Source organism: Gekko japonicus, unplaced genomic scaffold (assembly GCF_001447785.1).
Source record: "Gekko japonicus isolate JY-2015 unplaced genomic scaffold, Gekko_japonicus_V1.1 scaffold847, whole genome shotgun sequence".
Lineage (NCBI taxonomy): Eukaryota > Metazoa > Chordata > Lepidosauria > Squamata > Gekkonidae > Gekko > Gekko japonicus.
Window position 1 is genome coordinate 669,187 of NW_015174868.1, and position 19,207 is coordinate 688,393.

The 19,207-nt window shown below is 47.9% G+C and overlaps 1 protein-coding gene across 1 annotated transcript in view; it reads left to right on the forward strand.

Annotated features, from left to right (window-relative positions):
• The window catches only part of ITGAV (integrin subunit alpha V), a 95,208-nt gene that overhangs the window by 47,592 nt on the left and 28,409 nt on the right, over positions 1–19,207 (forward strand). Inside the window, exons 11-19 of the mRNA XM_015424769.1 lie at positions 2,847–2,947; positions 3,117–3,319; positions 4,611–4,802; positions 6,695–6,740; positions 7,916–8,023; positions 10,543–10,601; positions 14,255–14,409; positions 15,333–15,470; positions 17,046–17,113. Of these exons, the coding sequence (XP_015280255.1) occupies positions 2,847–2,947; positions 3,117–3,319; positions 4,611–4,802; positions 6,695–6,740; positions 7,916–8,023; positions 10,543–10,601; positions 14,255–14,409; positions 15,333–15,470; positions 17,046–17,113 (1,070 nt within the window). The remainder of the gene's footprint in view (positions 1–2,846; positions 2,948–3,116; positions 3,320–4,610; positions 4,803–6,694; positions 6,741–7,915; positions 8,024–10,542; positions 10,602–14,254; positions 14,410–15,332; positions 15,471–17,045; positions 17,114–19,207) is intronic.

Sequence of the window (19,207 nt, forward strand, 5' to 3'; positions counted from 1 at the left end):
TAAATGTAAGTCGTGAGAGTCTGACCCACAGATCAAGCAGTCAATAAGACTTGCAAAGAAAATGCTTTCTGTATATTATGGTCAACAAGCCTGAGGAAGATCCAGTTTTGAAACGTTGTTATATAATCCGGAGACGACGTTGATGATGTATTTTCACACTGGGATTTTCTTATGATTTGAAGTAATTTGTTTGTTGTGTTGTAGTGCTTGTTGACCATAATATACAGAAAGCATTTTCTTTGCGAGTCTTGTCGACTGCTTGATCTGTGGTTCAGACACTCACGACTGTTTTCTTTACATTTGTATGGTCAACAAGCCTGAGGAAGATCCAGTTTTGAAACGTTGTTATATAATCCGGAGACGACGTTGATGATGTATTTTCACACTGGGATTTTCTTATGATTTGAAGGAATTTGTTTGTTGTGTTGTAGTGCTTGTTGACCATAATATACAGAAAGCATTTTCTTTGCGAGTCTTGTCGACTGCTTGATCTGTGGTTCAGACACTCACGACTGTTTTCTTTACATTTGTTCTCTGATTAGGTCATGATCAGTGTTCCCTCTAAGCTGAGTTGGTGTGAGCTAGCTCACAGTTTTTTAGCTTCCAGCTCACACATTTTTGTGTTCGCTCAGGACGGGATGGCTCCAGAGCAAACTAATTTATGCAGTAGCCGAATTGCTCACTCACAACTTCAATGCCAGTAGCTCACAAAGTAGAATTTTTGCTCACAAGACTCCACAGCTTAGCGGGAACATTGGTCATGATTGTCCACATTTGTCTTGTTCTGTTAAATCCCATAGTATCTTATCCAAAATGCTTGGTGTGAACTTTTGAGCAGTTCATGCATTACTTCATTATCCTGTGAAGACATCATACACAGTAGAATCTGAGATTTGGGACTGTCTGTCAGTTTGTAAATCTAGATCTCAAGCATGGATCGCCCATTATCACCCAAGTCTCCCTTCCAGCACGACAATTTTCTTTCCCATCTTCCCATATTTTCCCTCCCCCTCCCTCACAATTCCCATTCTCTGAATAAGGTGCATCTGTCAATGTTTTGAATCAACGATAGCTTGCTTCGTAAAAGGTTTTAGCTGATTTGTATCATGCCGTAACTGAATTGTTTTTATGGCTTTGTGATTGCTCCGTGTTGCTCGGGGATACGGGTCGGTCAGAGAATGGGAATGTGAAATGTTGGCTGGGGGCCCCATTCTCTGAATAAGGTGCATCTGTCAACGTTTTGAATCAAGGATAGCTTGCTTCGTAAGAGGTTTTAGCTGATTTATATCATGCCGTAACTGAATTGTTTTATGGCTTTGTGATTGCTCTGTGTTGCTCGGGGATACGGTCGGTCAGAGAATGGGAATGTGAAATGTTGGCTGGGGGCCAAAGAGCTATTCACAATGTGCTGTGAGAGCACAGAGGCTTTTCAGTCTCCTCCTCCTGGCAGAAAGTCTTCGGGCCCTCAAAAACCACCCAGAAGTCCTCCCGTACTATCCAGCCCTCCAGTCAAGATCTGCCTCTGGAGCCCTGCTCTGGGTGCCCCCACCTTTAGAGGTGAGGCAGGTGGTTACTAGAGACAGGGCCTTTTCCGTGGTGACACCTCGCCTTTGGAATGCCCCTCCCCCCTCGAGGCTTGCCTGGCGCTTCCTTTTCATTTCCTTTCGGCACCGGGCTAAAACACATCATTTTAAGTCAGGCTTTTAATTAGGGTTTTTGTTTTTTTTAATCTTATAAGCTTTTTAATGGTCTGCCTCTGTTTTAAGGGTAGTTTTAATGCTGCTTGTGTATTTCACTGTAAGCGGCCTCAAGCTAGACTCTGAAGAGGCAGCATAGAAATACTCCAACTAAATAAAAGGCTGGGCGAACCCTGAGTGGCATTCCCTGAAGGCACTGCGTCTGGAAGGCAAAACTGGCAAAAAGTATAATTTGTTAGTCTCAATGTTCCCTCTAAGCTATGGAGCCCTGTGAGCAAAAATTCTACTTTGTGAGCTACTGGCATTAAAGCTGTGAGCAGGAGCTTTGGCTACTGCATAAATTAGTTTGCTCTGGAGCCCTCCTTCCTGAGCTGAGACAAAAATGTGTGAGCCAGAGGCTAAAAAACTGTGAGCTAGCTCACACTAACTCAGCTTAGAGGGAACACTGGTCTCAGTACTATTTGTGAAACCCTCTGTCCTCTGCGTTAAACCTTTCCACAAATCCCCCATCCTGTACATGGGCAGAATCATACTTGGTGTATGAGCTTTCTTTGCGATCCTAGTTATTGTTTATTTACCTTATTTATATCTCACCTGTCTCCCCAATGGGGACTTGAAGCAGCTTACACTCTTCTCCTTTCTTCCGTTTTATCCTGACAACAGCCCTGTGAGGTAGGGTAGGCTGAGAGTGTGTGACTGCTCCAAGGTCACCCAGCAAGCTGCCGTGGCGCAAGTGGGGATTCGAACCTGGGTCTCCCAAATCCTAGTCTGACACTTTAACCACTACACCATGCTGTTATGGGGAGTGGTGTTGCTTACTCCTTATTGGCATAATTAAAAAATTATAGCTCTGACATTTTAACACGGTTGTCTAATACACGTACAGTCCGTTCTTGAGCCAAAAGCATGGAGCCACAAATGTGCTTACAAACAGTGGCTACAATCCATTTGAGACTCAGCACTTCACATTCTCTTGGATTCCAGAGGAGAAGAAGCTAAGGTGTTTTCTGCAGGGATGGCTCTCCGCGCACCCGCACCTGTGTTCCTCCACCGCTTTCCCTCGTTTCCGCAAATGTCTTTGCAGTCCCAGGAGCAGAAAAACACAGTTTGCCCCCTCTTGTGGTGCAACATGGGAATTCCTGGAAACAGAGAAGTCTGACGCAGCGGAGCAAGAGGGGGCAAGCTGCATGTTTGCTCCTGAGACTGCAAAGACATTTGCGGAAACGAGGGAAAGTGGCGGAGGAATACAGGTGCCGGGGCGGGGAGAGCCGTCCATGCAGAAAGCGTCCAAGCACACACTTAATTCTCACATTGGAATCAAAAGGCCCAGATAAGTGATTGTCAGCGCTGTGAATCTGTGACTTTGAAAGCAGGAAGGGGATTTTTGTTTTGCAGTGGTTGAAAGACTTTTTTTTACAGCTACACAGATTTGCTTATAGGAGCCCCCCTCTTTATGGACCGTGGTTCCGACGGCAAACTTCTAGAAGTGGGCCAGGTGACTGTGTATCTGCAGCAAGCGGCTGGAGGCTTCCTCCCCACGAAGCTGAACGGCTTTGAGGTCTTTGCGAGGTTCAGCAACTCCATTGCACCTCTGGGAGACCTCGACCAAGATGGCTTCAACGGTGAGGCATAGTCAAAACACGACCCTGTTCATTCGTTTCATGGTTATACTCAAGCTGTGTACAGTAGAGTTCACTTCTGGCTGTTCACTGACTCTGCTTGGCCACTTTCCAACCAGAAAGTAAGATTGGATGGCCCTTGGTCTGATCCAGAGTTTCCCAATATGGTGCCCTTGGGCGCGTTTGGTGCCTGCCGGTATTTCCCTTGGCGCCTGCAAAACTTTTCAGAAATTGGGTGGGGCTAGGGTTGCCGGTGGGGGGATTTAGGGAGTGTTCCGGGAAGGGAAACAGAATTACGTTATCACGTCGGGGACACGGTGGTGCACACACACACCCCAACCATTTCAAGGGACCTTTCCCTTGAAATGGATGGGGGGGAAGTGAGTGCCGCAGGCACCTGCCCTGCAAGCTGCAGATAACTCAATGACATCACTTCCGGGTGACAACATCACATCCTGTTCAGGGGCGGGGTTTCTCCCACGAGCCTGCTGTTTCGTGGTGGGGAGAAGAAGAAGAGAAGAGATTGGATTTATACCCTGCCCTTCACTCGGAGTCTCAGAGCGGTTTTACACACTCCTTTCCCTTCCCCTCCCCACAACAGACACCCTGTGAGGTGGGTGGGGCTGAGAGAGCTCTTGACAGAAACTGCTCTTTTTCAAGGACAGCTGTGCCAGAGCTTGCGACTGACCCAAGGTCACATCAGCAGGTGCAAGTGGAGGAGTGGGGACTCAAACCCGGTTCTCCCAGATTAGAGTCCGCACACTTAACCACTACACCTATCCCGCCCAGCCCTGTGGGCTCACAAGCCTACTCCCTTCCCCAAGCCCTCCTTTTCCCTGGCTTGACCCCCAAAAAATCTCCAGGTATTTCCCAACCCAGAGCTGGCAACCCTGTGAATAAGCAAAGGCCTTCCTGTACCACGTAAGACGCCCTTTTATTTGCAAAGGACACTTTGCCCTAGCTGACAGAGCTATGCTTGAAGCCCTTTACACTTCGAAATACAATTTAAGCGACATTTTGTTTCCAAGATAAGGCCCAGTCTAGCTGAGTCATAGTGGAAAAATTTGAACCCTTATTTGTATATATATATTTTTGTCATATCTAAGTCCGTGGCTTAGTCAGTTGACACACCTGCACGCAAGCTGTTCTAAATGGGTTGGATAGCGCCAAATGGCTTAGTTGGACCCCGGGCTGCCACAGAATCTCTTTAAGCGTACATTCTGGTAAATACAGTACGTTTCACGTATTTTTTTTCTATTTGGAGATTCCAAGAATTCCTTTTTTTGTCTCATAGACATTGCAGTGTCTGCTCCTTATGGTGGAGAGGACAGGAAAGGAATGGTTTACATCTACAATGGGAGAGCCACCGGTCTGAATGGAGTACCATCTCAAATCCTCGAAGGACAGTGGGCCTCTCAGACGATGCCACCGAGCTTTGGATACTCATTGAAAGGAGCGACTGACGTGGACAAAAATGGCTACCCAGGTGACATTTCAATAAGGACCAGGTAGTTTCTGCTGGTACTGGCCCCGCTGGTGGACCTCCTGATGGCAGCTGGTATATTTGGCCACTGTGTGACGCAGAGTGTTGGACTGGCTGGGCCATTGGCCTGATCCAGCATGGCTTCTCTTATGTTCTTATGTCTGGGGCAGTGATGCCCTGTTCCCAACCCAGAGCTGGCAACCCTTTGAATAAGCAAAGGCCTTCCTGTACCACGTAAGACGCCCTTTTATTTGCAAAGGACACTTTGCCCTAGCTGACAGAGCTATGCTTGAAGCCCTTTACACTTCGAAATACAATTTAAGCCACATTTTGTTTCCATGATAAGGCCCAGTCTAGCTGAGTCATACTGGAAAAGTTTGAACCCTTATTTGTATATATATTTTTTGTCATATCTAAGTCCGCGGCTTAGTCAGTTGACACACCTGCACGCAAACTGTTCTAAATGGGTTGGATAGCGCCAAATGGCTTAGTTGGATCCTGGGCTGCCACAGAATCTCTTTAAGCGTACATTCTGGTAAATACAGTACGTTTCACGTATTTTTTTTCTATTTGGAGATTCCAAGAATTCCTTTTTTTGTCTCATAGACATTGCAGTGTCTGCTCCTTATGGTGGAGAGGACAGGAAAGGAATGGTTTACATCTACAATGGGAGAGCCACCGGTCTGAATGGAGTACCATCTCAAATCCTCGAAGGACAGTGGGCCTCTCAGACGATGCCACCGAGCTTTGGATACTCATTGAAAGGAGCGACTGACGTGGACAAAAATGGCTACCCAGGTGACATTTCAATAAGGACCAGGTAGTTTCTGCTGGTACTGGCCCCGCTGGTGGACCTCCTGATGGCAGCTGGTATATTTGGCCACTGTGTGACGCAGAGTGTTGGACTGGCTGGGCCATTGGCCTGATCCAGCATGGCTTCTCTTATGTTCTTATGTCTGGGGCAGTGATGCCCTGTCTTCTTGGTGCTTGGGGGCCACAGTAGGAGATCTTCTGGAGTTCTCGCCTCTCTGGTGGACCTCCAAATGGCACCTGGGTTTTGGCACCTGTGTGACACAGAGTGTTGGACTGGCTGGGCCATTGGCCTGATCCAGCATGGCTTCTCTTATGTTCTCATGTCTGGGGCAGTGATGCCCTGTCTTCTTGGTGCTTGGGGGCCACAGTAGGAGATCTTCTGGAGTTCTCGCCTCTCTGGTGGACCTCCAAATGGCACCTGGGTTTTGGCACCTGTGTGACACAGAGTGTTGGACTGGCTGGGCCATTGGCCTGATCCAGCATGGCTTCTCTTATGTTCTCATGTCTGGGGCAGTGATGCCCTGTCTTCTTGGTGCTTGGGGGCCACAGTAGGAGATCTTCTGGAGTTCTGGCCTCTCTGGTGGACCTCCAAATGGCACCTGGGTTTTGGCACCTGTGTGACACAGAGTGTTGGACTGGCTGGGCCATTGGCCTGATCCAGCATGGCTTCTCTTATGTTCTCATGTCTGGGGCAGTGATGCCCTGTCTTCTTGGTGCTTGGGGGCCACAGTAGGAGATCTTCTGGAGTTCTCGCCTCTCTGGTGGACCTCCAAATGGCACCTGGGTTTTGGCACCTGTGTGACACAGAGTGTTGCACTGGCTGGGCCATTGGCCCGATCCAGCATGGCTTCTCTTATGTTCTTATGTATCAGAGTGCCTGATTCAAAGTCACATGACAAAAGAAAGCATTTAGAACTTTGGGATCTTCACACGTTCATGTCCCAGTTTAAATCTGGCCCCGTTGTTTTGGAGCAGAGGGCGTCTGTCAGTGTTGTACAGTGGAGGCATACTAATGGTCAGAATAGGACGCTTAAAAGAAATGAATAAACTTCCAAATCTGTATTAACATATTCTATTTTCAGACTTGATCGTAGGAGCTTTTGGCGTTGACAGAGTTGCCTTATATAGGTAAGAGAGCTTCAGAAAAGTAAAAGAAAGCTTGGTGATGCTTGTATTGCAGTAATAAACACAGTGAAGTCCGTCTCCCTTTATCAGGCTGTATTAGGGCAAGCAAGCCGTCAAGGAGAGCTTTGGTATTCCAGGATGCTTTGTGAACTCTTTGCCGATCAGAGGAAAGTTAAGATGGGGGGGGGATATCTCTACATTGTGGCAGAATGACCACAACATTCTCACAAGGTTATCTTCTGATTTTTTGGGTACACGTATACATGCGACTGTCTTATCAGACCACTGGTCCGTCAAGGTCAGCATTGTTTACTCAGACTGGCAGCTGCTCTCCAGAGTCTCAGGCAGAGGTCTTTCTTGTCACCCACCCTCTGATCCTTTTAAGTGGGGATGCCAGAGATCGACCCTGGAACTTTTGACATGCCGAGCAGAAGGGCTACGGCTGAGCCCAGAGCACAGACTACATCTGTTGTAGATCAAGATGGGTAGCCGTGTTAGTCTGTCTGTAGAAAAGGAGCTGCGGTGGCTCAAGTGGTTAAGACGCTGAACTGCAGGCTGTGGAAGGTCAGTAGTTCAGCAGTTCGAGACCCGGGTGTGCTGCATGACGGAGTGAGCTCCCGTCTCTAGTCCCAGCTCCTGCCAACCTAGCAGTTCGAAAGCAAGAAATTGCAAGTAGATAAATAGGTACCACTTCGGTGGGAAGGTAACAGCGTTCCGTGCGCCTTGGTGTCTAGTCATGCCGGCCACATGACCACGGAAACGTCTTCGGACAGTGCTGGCTCTTCGGCTTTGAATCGGAGATGAGCAGCGCAACCCTAGAGTCAGACTCGACTGGCTTTCGAGCAAGGGAACCTTTACCTTTACCTTTTAGCAGCAGAAAAGAGCAAGCGCCCAGCAGTACCTTAAAGACTAACAACATTTGTGGCAGGGGAGGATCTTTTGTGAGTCATTTGTGAGAAGAAGTGAGCAGTGACTCACGAAAGCTCATATCCTGCCTCAAATGTTGTTAGTCTTTAAGGTGCCACTGGACTCTTGCTCTTTTCTGCTGCATCTGTTATGTTACTTCTTGTTACTCTGTCATCCTACTTTAAGTGCATGAAGTATTTTGAGATATACTGTAGAGGGAAAGTTACGGTTTTGGTATGCCTCTTTGTTTACCATTCGGGTTCTTTTAAAAGGGCCCGCCCAGTCATTACTGTAAATGCGGTACTGGAAGTCGCCCCGTCCATCCTCAATCCAGAGAGCAAATCCTGTGACCTGACTGAAAGCGGCCAGAAAGTTTCTTGGTAAGCAAGCTTACTTTCCCGTTCAGGTATCTTAAATTAACATTTCAAGACTGGTTAATGGACAAAGGGCCTCTTCAGAGGGGCGAAAGGAATCAGGAAAGAAATTCAGAATGAACTGCGTTTGCTTTCTGAGGCTGCTGAACATTTCCAAAGTGGAAAGATGCACGAGCCGTCCAACGGTATACTGTAGAGGGAAAGTTACGGTTTTGGTATGCCTCTTTGTTTACCGTTCGGGTTCTTTTAAAAGGGCCCGGCCAGTCATTACCGTAAATGCGGTACTGGAAGTCACCCCGTCCATCCTCAATCCAGAGAGCAAGTCCTGTGACCTGACTGAAAGCAGTGCTGCATCTGTTATGTTACTTCTTGTTACTCTGTCATCCTACTTTAAGTGCATGAAGTATTTTGAGATATACTGTAGAGGGAAAGTTACGGTTTTGGTATGCCTCTTTGTTTACCATTCGGGTTCTTTTAAAAGGGCCCGCCCAGTCATTACTGTAAATGCGGTACTGGAAGTCGCCCCGTCCATCCTCAATCCAGAGAGCAAATCCTGTGACCTGACTGAAAGCGGCCAGAAAGTTTCTTGGTAAGCAAGCTTACTTTCCCGTTCAGGTATCTTAAATTAACATTTCAAGACTGGTTAATGGACAAAGGGCCTCTTCAGAGGGGCGAAAGGAATCAGGAAAGAAAATTCAGAATGAACTGCGTTTGCTTTCTGAGGCTGCTGAACATTTCCAAAGTGGAAAGATGCACGAGCCGTCCAACGGTTGGGAGCAATGTTCCCTCTAAGCTGTGGAGTCTTGTGAGCAAAAATTCTACCTTGTGAGCTACTGGCATCAAAGTTGTGAGCAAGCAATTTGGCTCCTGCATCAATTAGTTTGCTCCGGAGCCCTCCTTCCTGAGCGAGCTCGGACAAAAAGGTGTGAGCCGGAGGCTAAAAAACTGAGCTAGCTCACACCGACTCAGCTTAGAGGGAACACTGGTTGGGAGTAGGCTTGGTTTTGGATTTACCACCCTCTAAATTTCCCCCTGGCTTTAGGTTGCTCCAGATGGTGGGGAAAGTGGTTAATTACGGTGTAGAGTCCCATTTAATGCTTTCTGTGCTCATCTAATTCCACATCCTAAACTAGGGTTGTCATCCCCCCCGATGGGGGCGGGGTTTCCCCCGATTTCAGGGACCCCAATCCACCAGCTGCCTAGCAGGGAGCCCTGGCCCGCCTGATGTGCCTGGTGCGATGACATCATGCGGGGGACACTCTAGCATTTGGGCAAAAACTCTGTGGTGACCATAGAGGTTCCCCCCCCCCCAAATGCTGGAGCGTCCCACTTGACATGCCCGGTGTGATGACGTGACCTCTGGGTGACGTCATCTCACCAGGCATGTCAGGCAGGGCGGGGCTCTAATATCAAATATATACAGAACAGATGACTCCCAGAAGAAGACTGGACCACCCCCACCCCCCGGCAGCAACCAGGTATGACCTGGCAACCCTGTTCTAAAGCCTCTCTGGATGGCCAGTGAAACAGAGCATAGGGCAGGGAGCCGTCCAACAGAGGAATTGTGAAATGGGACGGGGAAAATAGACACAAACACACACCTTGATTAGGCAAACATGAAACTCACTATGGGAGAAATGTGCATCTTCCCTGCTTCGGACTGCAGCTGGAAGCAGCTGGAAAGGAAATGCAAGTCTCTTAACGTGTCTTCTCTTGCCACTTCTTTTGAAAATTCAAAGCAGCCCTTGGGTGCTGATCCTCCAAGTGTTCACCATTTAGAAAAGCTGCCTACAAAATAAACAGCAGGTTGATTTTGACTAAACAGCTTACGCAGGGGTCATTTCGTAGAAAAAGAGGTGCAGGAGCTCATTAGCATAACTTATTTGAATATGCCACACCCACCGACATCACCAGAAGTGTGTCAGAAGGCAACACCCACCGCTCAGGCTCCACTGGACTGTTTTGGATTGCTAGCTATTGGGGGGGGGGGACATGCAGGTCTGTCCTCGCAGAGGAGGGAGAACTTATACCTGAATAAAACTTGGTCTTACAGGTGCCACTGGACTGTTTTGGACGGGGGGGAGGGGAGCTCTGCAACTTACCTGGCTGCTTTTTGCTCTGACTGAGGGCTGCTGGGAGCAGGGGGTGGGGCTTGTTGCATGTGCCCGCCCCCTGAGCTCTTTACTGCCGGAGCTCCGCTCCTGTGCGCTCCTGCAGGAAATTACCCCTGAGCTTACGTGGGCAAACAGTTATCTCAGGAAAGTATAATTCCTAACTGGAAGTGGAGAGAGAGAGGGGGGGGCAGAATAATTTTCAGGTCTCATTAAATGCAGTGCCACTTACTCAACCAACACTGGATGCTGTTTGATAGCTCCGGTGGGCAAGATCCAGGATACAATCCGTTCTGTCTCCTACACTGACGAAGTCCCTACTGTGACTGTAGTGCTCAGTGGTTGTGTCTTGGTCTGTCTGCACTAAACGATAGGGTGTGTTTTTTTACACTGTCCTTTAATTCTTCCCAATAGCTTTAAAGTGAAATTCTGCTTAAATGCTGATGGCAAAGGAAGCCTCCCCAGGGAACTTAGTAAGTATAGTTTGTTTATTTATTGTTTGAAGCATTTTATACCACCTTTTCCCCCATTGATATTATTATTTATTGTTTGAAGCATTTTATACCACCTTTCCCCCCATTTATATTATTAGTAGTAGTAGTAGTAGTAGCGGCAGCATTATGCCACCTTTCCACCCATCTTCCACCCATCTTCCACCCACGTTGCTGGATGCCACCTTTCCACCCATCTTCCACCCACGTTGCTATCGTCCTCTCAGTGACTATTCTTAAGCCAAGTGCTCACGAATGACAGGGCAGACAAGGTGATACCCTGGTATTTCAACAGCAAGGCTGTCAGAAAGAAGCCAGTTTGGTGTAGGGGTTAAGAGCAGCAGACTCTAATCTGGGAGAACCAGGTTTGATTCCCCCACTCCTCCACATGAAACCAGCTGGGTGACCTTGCATCAGTCAAAGTTCTCTCAGAGCTGTTCTCTCAGAGCTCCCTCAGCTACCTACCTCACAGGGTGTCTGTTGTGGGGAGGGGAAGGGAAGGAGATTGTAAACTGCTCCGAGACTCTGAGTGAAGGGTGGGGTATAAATCCAATCTCCTTCTTCTTTATTTATTATATACCTCATATGTTTTAATGAACAACTAATGGCGGCCATTTCGATGACTGATTTTTCTGGCTTCCAGCCCTGCACACATTTGTGTATGGGCCCAGAGATGTCACCAATATGAGATATATACAGAACACGTGATTTTTCTATTATTATTCTGCGCCTTCACATCTCAAATGAGGGCTGCTCTCCAAGTATTGGAGAAAGATTTGCAGTGCAGTCCTTAGCAGAGAGAGTCAAGCTACAAGTTACGTTCTGTAACGAGTCAGGTCCAAGTTTCCTGGACTGAATCGCCTTCCTCACAACCCCCCAGCAGCTGCAGGGAAAAGCATTTTGAAGATTCGCAGGAGCCTAATTCAGCTCCGGAGTGCAGGATGGGTGGAGGAGGGCTCCTGCCTTCCCCCCCCCCCACCCCATGCTGTTTTCCTGAGCTGAAACGGCTGGAGGTGGGTAGGAGTTAGCTTGCTGTGAGGCAAAGCTAGGGATGCCAGCTCTTGGTTGGAAAATACCTGGAGATTTTTTGGGTGGATCCTGGGGAGGGGAGGGTTTGGGGAGGGGAGGGGCCTCAGCAGGGTATAACGCCATAGAGGCCATTCTCCAAAGCAGCCATCTTCTCCATGGGAACTGATCTCTGTCATCTGGAGATTTCTCCGGTGCGTCTTCCGCGGCCTCCGCTGTTTTTTTTCGGCTCTCTGGCAACTCCTCTCGGGGGCTGTTGGCTATGGGCCCTGGTGCGCAGCCGCGGTGGGCGTCACAACGTCCTTGCGGCTCCGGACATCCTCCTGCTGGCCACGTCATCAGCTGCCGAGCCAACCGCCTCCTTGGGATGTCGCTGCCTCTCTTCATTTCCTCCGTACTGACCGCCGCCATGCCGCTGCCGCTTCTCGATTCCTCGCTTGGCTGGAGCCCAATTTCTAGGGAGGGGTATCCCCCTCTCCTCCTACGGACAGGTACCCATTTACCTAATTGCCCCAAGGGGCTTTCGGACTGCTGGGTTGGCAGGAGCAGGGGCAAGGGTCGGGAGCTCACCCCGACCACGGTGGTATTCGAACCGCTGTTACAGCTGTTCGAGATGACTATTTCTACAGGCATTTAACTGCCTGTACCACCGCCCCCTTTTAGGGCTGCAGGGTAGAAGGGTGTAACTCTGTTTAGGATTGTGCGGTTACCCTGCCCCTCTGGCTAAAGGGGTTAGGCAGAGGATGCTAGAAAGCAGCATTCATGTAAACTTGAATATATTGGTGTGGGATTCTCTGAATCATATAGAGGATCTAGGACATGTCAGTGAACCCACCAGTAGGTGACTAATTGACACATTTTTGGGAGCTCTGAGGGGGGGCAGATGGGTGGTGGTGGGAGCAGATGGAGCTGACGAAGGCCCGAGCAGGAGAGTAAGTCACTGCTGGACCCAGCTGCCACAATGTCTGAAGCAGGACACCTCTGACCTCAAAGCTCTGAAATGCTTAAAGGCTTCCTTGTCATAAACAGCTGATGAGGTGGTAAAACCTGTTTCTGATCTGGAGTGCTTCCGCCAGGAGTTCATGTGATTGAATGCTCCTTCATACAGAAAGTTTCCCTGCTTCTAGAAAATAAAGTTGTTGGGGAAAGCTAAGCAAGAAGAAGAAGGTCTTAGATTTTTGCCCCACCCTTCACTCGGAGTCTCGGAGCAGCTTACAATCTCCTTCCCTCCCCCACCCCACAACAGACACCCTGTGAGGTAGGTGGGGCTGAGAGAGCTCTGACAGAACTGCTCTTGAGAGAACACCTCTGAGAGAACTGTGAGGAGGAGGAGGAGGAGATTGGATTTATACCCCGCCCTTCACTACCCAAAGGTGTCTCAGAGCAGCTTACAAACTCCTTTCCCTTCCCCCTCCCCACAACAGACACCCTGTGAGGTAGGTGGGGCTGAGAGAGCTCTGACAGAAACTGCTCTTTTTCAAGAACAGGTCTTATTAGAGCTACGGCTTGCCCAAGGTCATCCAGCCAGGTGCAAGTGGGGAATCAAACCCGGTTCTCCCAGATTAGAGTCCGCGCACTTAACCACCACACCAAACTGGCTTCTTCCTGACACACTTGCTGTTGAGATACCAGTTTATCACCTTGGCCGCCCTGTCATTTGTGAGCACTTGGCTTAAGAATAGCCACTGAGAGGACAAAAGCAACGTTACACTTTTCTGAGTCCCTTGAGATGAATGGGTTTAGAAGGACATAGCTCTGCTTCAACTTGTACTATAAGATTCCTAAGAAATGAAGCAGGGTGAGAAAGCAGTGTGAGAGGCTAAGAGGCAGGGTGAGTTGGCTGCCACTGAGTGGAGACAGAAGTGTCAGGGGAGGCTTTATGACCTTATTGGCAGCAGCCCCATAGCCAGAAATTCTGGGTGGGTGGGGCATGGGGAAATGTTGTGGGGCAGCGGGAGAGAGGGAGGGAGAGGGGTAGCCTTCCCTGAACTCCCAAGTGGCGATTTCGCCGCTTGGAGTTCAGGGGAGGTGTGGAGCCAGCAGCTGCCCCTCTCCCTCCCCTCCTGTAAGATTTAAAGGGTCCACTGTTTAGATGGAGGGCCCTTTTAATCTTGGAGGAGGGGAGGGAGAGGGGCAACCGCAAGATTTAAAGGACCCTCCAGCTGATCGGCGGGCCATGTGCTCCTGCCGATCAGCTGGAGGGCCCTTTTAATGTCACAGGAGGGGGAGGGAGGGGGGAGAGGGGCAGCTGCTCTTGTGGGGCGTGCCTCACATTTGAGGGGGCAGAGCCCCGAAATGCCCCACTGTAGCTACGGGCCTGATTGGCAGGAGTGCAAGATGGCAGTGGAGTAAGGAAGTACCTGGAATCAAAATAGAAAAGGTGTTTGACTGCTGATTGGCTAGGAGCAGCTGTCTCAAGGGCAAACCCTGCTAGCCTGCCCTGGGTGCTCCTAACCAATCACCTTCTCAGTCTCCTGAACCGTTGACTTGTTTCGCCAGGATTTATGGATACTGGGTCCCTTTCCTTCTTGGAACTCCACCCCGCACATTACTTTGATGAGTACCACAGACTTAGCCATTCCTTAACTAAACAGAACATCTGTCGATAGCTTTCCATGTAGAGCTGCTGTTGGACAAACTCAAGCAAAAAGGTGCCATCCGGAGAGCCCTCTTTCTCCACAACAGACAGTCCGGCCACTCTAAGAACATGACAGTCGTCAAAGGAGGCCGAAAGCACTGTGAAGAACTGTTCGCTTTTTTAAGGGTCAGTGAACGTGAATAATGTATGTTGGCTTAATGCTTGTGAAGTCCACAGTCAGGGACGTGCAGTCTAATGTTTACAGTTTGTTTTTGGCCCACAAAGACTTTCTGTCTCGGAAAAGGGTTTTCTGTGTAAATGGGGTTTGGGTGTCATTCTGACCTCGTTCGAAACTGAAGGCTATTATCTTTATCACGTGGCTTGGGGCTGAGTCATGACTTTGGGCTAGCCACCGTGGACTTACAGTTGGATTTGTAACACTGCAAACAGTGCTTCTTATAAGTATTAGCGCCTGTTCATTTTGCCACTTTGTGAAGCATGTTTTTTGCTTCCAGATTGCCTGTAAAGTGCTATGTTCTGTATGCTGGGCTGTGTTCCTCTGGATGCACTCCAGAGGAATTGAAGTTCTGTCAAAAACCAGGGTCTTTAGCACACAGCAGTTGCCCCATTCATTTCAATGGGACTTGAACTCGTGGATCGTGATCCCTATTTTTTTCTTCTGGGAAGGCTCCATGCTTTTTTAATTAATTAATTAATTAATTCTCTCTCATCATTTCAATGGGACTTGAACTCGTGGATTGTGATCCCTATTTCTTCTTCTGGGAATTAATTAATTAATTAATTAATTCTCTCTCACACACACACAGAGTGGCTGGCTTTTTTTAAAAAAACTATTAAAATAGCTACCTTTCCCATTAAAGTGCTGTTTCCATTAAATCAGTGGATAGCTTTAAAGAATAAACTTACCCTCCAAGAACCAATATAGTGGTTTGATAAGATAACAGTGCTATCCTTGACAGTTAATTCTAAACGGATTGGCTTCAATGAATTTAGGCGGTCGTAATGGTGTTCAGGATTGGTCTGTAAATTCACTATCAGTGAGCGATGTTGTTGTTAGTAATGCTGACCTCATTTCTGTTTCATTTTAGGATGAATCTGAATTCAGAGACAAGCTTACTCCCATCACTATATTCATGGAATATCAACTGGATTATAAAACAGCTGCAGATTCAACTGGTTTACAGCCCATCCTCAACCAGTTCACTCCTGCAAACATCAGCAAACAGGTACAAAATTAATAGATTTATTCATGAAATGTTTGGTTTACACTTCTGCATCTGCAAATTCTCCTGAAGTTAATTATCGCCACGATTCTTCAATCAATCCAATTACCTTTATTGGCATGTAACACTCGCAGACTCATGAACAACAATAACAACATAAAATAATGCTTGCCTAAAAAAGGTGTAAAACGAGTTGTCATATAGATATACCAGCGAAAAGAACCAATCAATTGAATAGAGATCGAATAGAAGTAGCACCAAAGAGAAATTTTGCAACAATTTTGCCACTATTCTTAGAAATAGGCCTGTTTGGTCTGATTGCATAGGGGTGGAAGCAGTTCAGTCTCCTCGTCTCAGAATAAGTCGGTCCTTCACAAATTATGGGAGCTGCAGTGGCTTAGAGGTCAAGATGCTGAGCTGCAGACTGGAAGGTCTGTAGTTCGACAGTTTGAGACCCGGGTGCCGCATGACAGAGTGAGCTCCCGTCTCTAGTTCCAGCTCCTGCCAACCTAGCAGTTCGAAAGCAAGAAACTGCAAGTAGATAAATAGGTACCACTTCGGTGGGAAGGTAACAGCGTTCCGTGCGCCTCGGTGTTTAGTCATGCCGGCCACATGACCATGGAGAAGTCTTTGGACAGCGCTGGCTCTTAAGCTTGGAAACGGAGATGAGCACCATCCCCTAGAGTTAGATTCAACTGGCTTTCAAGCAAGGGAAACCTTTACCTTTACCTTTTTATAACAAATTATAATAGGTTTTGCCCCACATCATTGCACAGATGTGAGGACATATCTCCTTGTAAAACCCTTTGGAGAACAGTTGGGATAGAAATGTGACAGATTCCCCGCTGTCTTCCCAGTTAGGATTTTAAAGAAAAAATAGTTCTTCATTGTAAACTTTCCTATTTCAGCGCTGTGGGAGGGAAGGGAGGGGCCAGCTTTCCACCATGAAAAGATATTCTCCGTACCACCCTCACAACGTGCCACTTCATTCCTAGGGGAGAAGGTTTCATGTTCCTAACTCTTGTTAGCACTAATTTTAGCAGTTCCAAGTAAACAGCAAGGTAGGATTGCCGGCAGTGTTCCCTACTAAGCTGAGTTGGTGTGAGCCAGCTCACAGTTTTTTAGCCTCTGGCTCACTCATTTTTGTTTTAGCTCAGGAAGGAGGGCTCTGGAGCAGACTAATTCATGCAGTAGCCAAGTCACTCGCTCACAACTTTAATGCCAGCAGCTCACAAAGTGGAACCTTTGCTCACAAAACTCCACAGCTTAGAGGGAACATTGATTGCCGGTCCTGGGTTGGGGAATTCCTGGAGGTTTGGCAGTAGAGCCTTAGGTGGATGGGGCTTGGGGAGGCAAGGGACCCCAGCCGTGTGTAATACCATAGAGTCCACCTTCCAAAGCAGCCGTTTTCTCCAGGGGAACTGATCTCTGTCGTCTAGAAATCAGTTGTGATTCTGGGAAGTCCCCAGGCTATACCTGGAGGTGGACAACCCTACAGCAAGGGTTTTTAATCATTTGCAAAAATCCTTATGGGGACTGAACAATTCAAGCCTAAGCTAACTTTTTTCAAACATTTAGGCTCACATTCTTCTGGACTGCGGTGAAGACAATATCTGTCGTCCGGATCTGCAGGTGGCAGTCAACAGGTAGAGTCTTAACAGTTGTGCAAAACAGGAGAAATTTGAGTTTGAAGCCAATTATTGCATGCATTTCACCTTGTGTACAGATGTTTACGGTCTAGGGTTAGCTAAACTTTGTTGTGATGCAAAAGGAGATCTGAAATATGGGCTATTAAACTCTCTTGCCATGGACTTGAGGGCAAACGACATGTTACATGCTGGCACGTTTAACAGTGCCCCAACACTTCTCTTTAAAGCAAGTAAACTGTTCTTGGAATGGGTGTTGGCTATGCTGCCATGGGGGTGGGGATGTTCTCGTCTAGGGTTAGCTAAACTTTGTTTGTGATGCAAAAGGAGATCTGAAATGTGGGATACTAAACTCTCTTGCCATGGATTTAAGGGCAAACTACATGTTACATGCTAGCACATTTAACAGTGCCCCAACACTTCTCTTTAAAGCAAGTAAACTGTTCTGACAACGGGGGAATTTAGAGCAGGAAAATGGCATAGATAGAGGGTTGCGTAACCTTTTAATCACTGTGATTTCGACCCCCAACTGTAAATTCTCCCCAAGTGCTTTTCTCCCTGCAGGATTTCAAGGACATGTTCACCCTCCCAAACACACATTTGGAAGGGCTGTGGCTCAGTGGAAGAGCCTCTGCCTTGCATGCAAAAGGTCCCAGGTTCAGTCTCCGGCATCTCCATTTGAATGGACCAGGCAGTAGGTGATGGGAAGGACCTCCGCCTGAGACCCTGGAGAGCCGCTGCCCCAGTCTGAATAGGCAATAATGACTTTGATGGATCCAGGGTCTGGTTTAATATGAGGCAGCTTCATGTATGTGTTTTAAGCCTCCTCGTTGGATGAAGAGTGATGATGGGGTCAGGGAGGGGAGCATTTGGAATCAGGGAAGGGTGGGATGTTAAAGAGCTAAGCCCCTTCCGTCTTTGCAGTTTTTGTGTTCTAAAGACCCTACTTCTAAAGGGGAGGGGGCAATGTCAAGGCACTGTTGCATACATTTGCAGAGAACACATCGCTAGCCCCTGTACCACATTTGTCTCCGTTGCTATGAAACACGGGGATGGGTCTGTGTCGTCTCATCCAGCAGAGGGCAGTGCTGTTTGTGCATCTATGTTTCGGGAGGCCTGGCTCTTTTATAAAGTAGTCTCAGTTTAGTCAACAAGAGAGTGCAAAAGTCAGTACTGGGATACAATCTCAAAAATGACAGAATGATTTCAGTCCGATTCCAAGGCAAACCATTCAACATCACAGTAATCCAAGTCTATGCCCCAACCACTGATGCAGAAGAGGCTGAAGTGGACCAGTTCTATGAAGACCTACAACCTACAAAATGATGTCCTCATCATCATAGGGGACTGGAATGCTAAAGTAGGAAGTCAAAAGGTAACCGGAATCACAGACAAGTTTGGCCTTGGAAAGCAAAATGAAGCAGGGCAAAGAGAACACACTGGTCATAGCGAACACCCTTTTCCAACAACCTAAGAGGCGACTCTACACATGGACATCACCAGATGGGCAACAATGGTATTCCCAGTAGTCATGTATGGCTGCAAGAGGTGGACTATAAGGAAGGCCGAGCACCGAAGAATAGATTCTTTTGAACTATGGTGCTGGAGAAGACTCTGGAGAGTCCCTTGGACTGCAAGAAGAACAAATCAGTCAATCCTAAAAGAAATCAACCCTGACTGTTCCCTGGAAGGCCAGATAATGAAACTGAAGCTCAACTACTTTGGCCACCCAATGAGAAGGGAGCACTCACTGGAGAAGACCCTGATGCTGGGAAAGATTGAAGGTCAAAGAAGACGGGGACGGCAAAGGATGAGATGGTTAGACAGTGTCATCGAGGCAACGAACATGAAACTGAGCAAACTTCAGAGGACAGCGGAAGAACTGAAGTTCAACTACTTTGGCCACCCAATGAGAAGGGAGCACTCACTGGAGAAGACCCTGATGCTGGGAAAGACTGAAGGTCAAAGAAGACGGGGACGGCAAAGGATGAGATGGTTAGACAGTGTCATCGATGCAACGAACATGAAATTGAGCAAACTTCAGAGGACGGCGGAAGACCGGAAGGCCTGGCATGATCTGGTCCATGGGGTTGC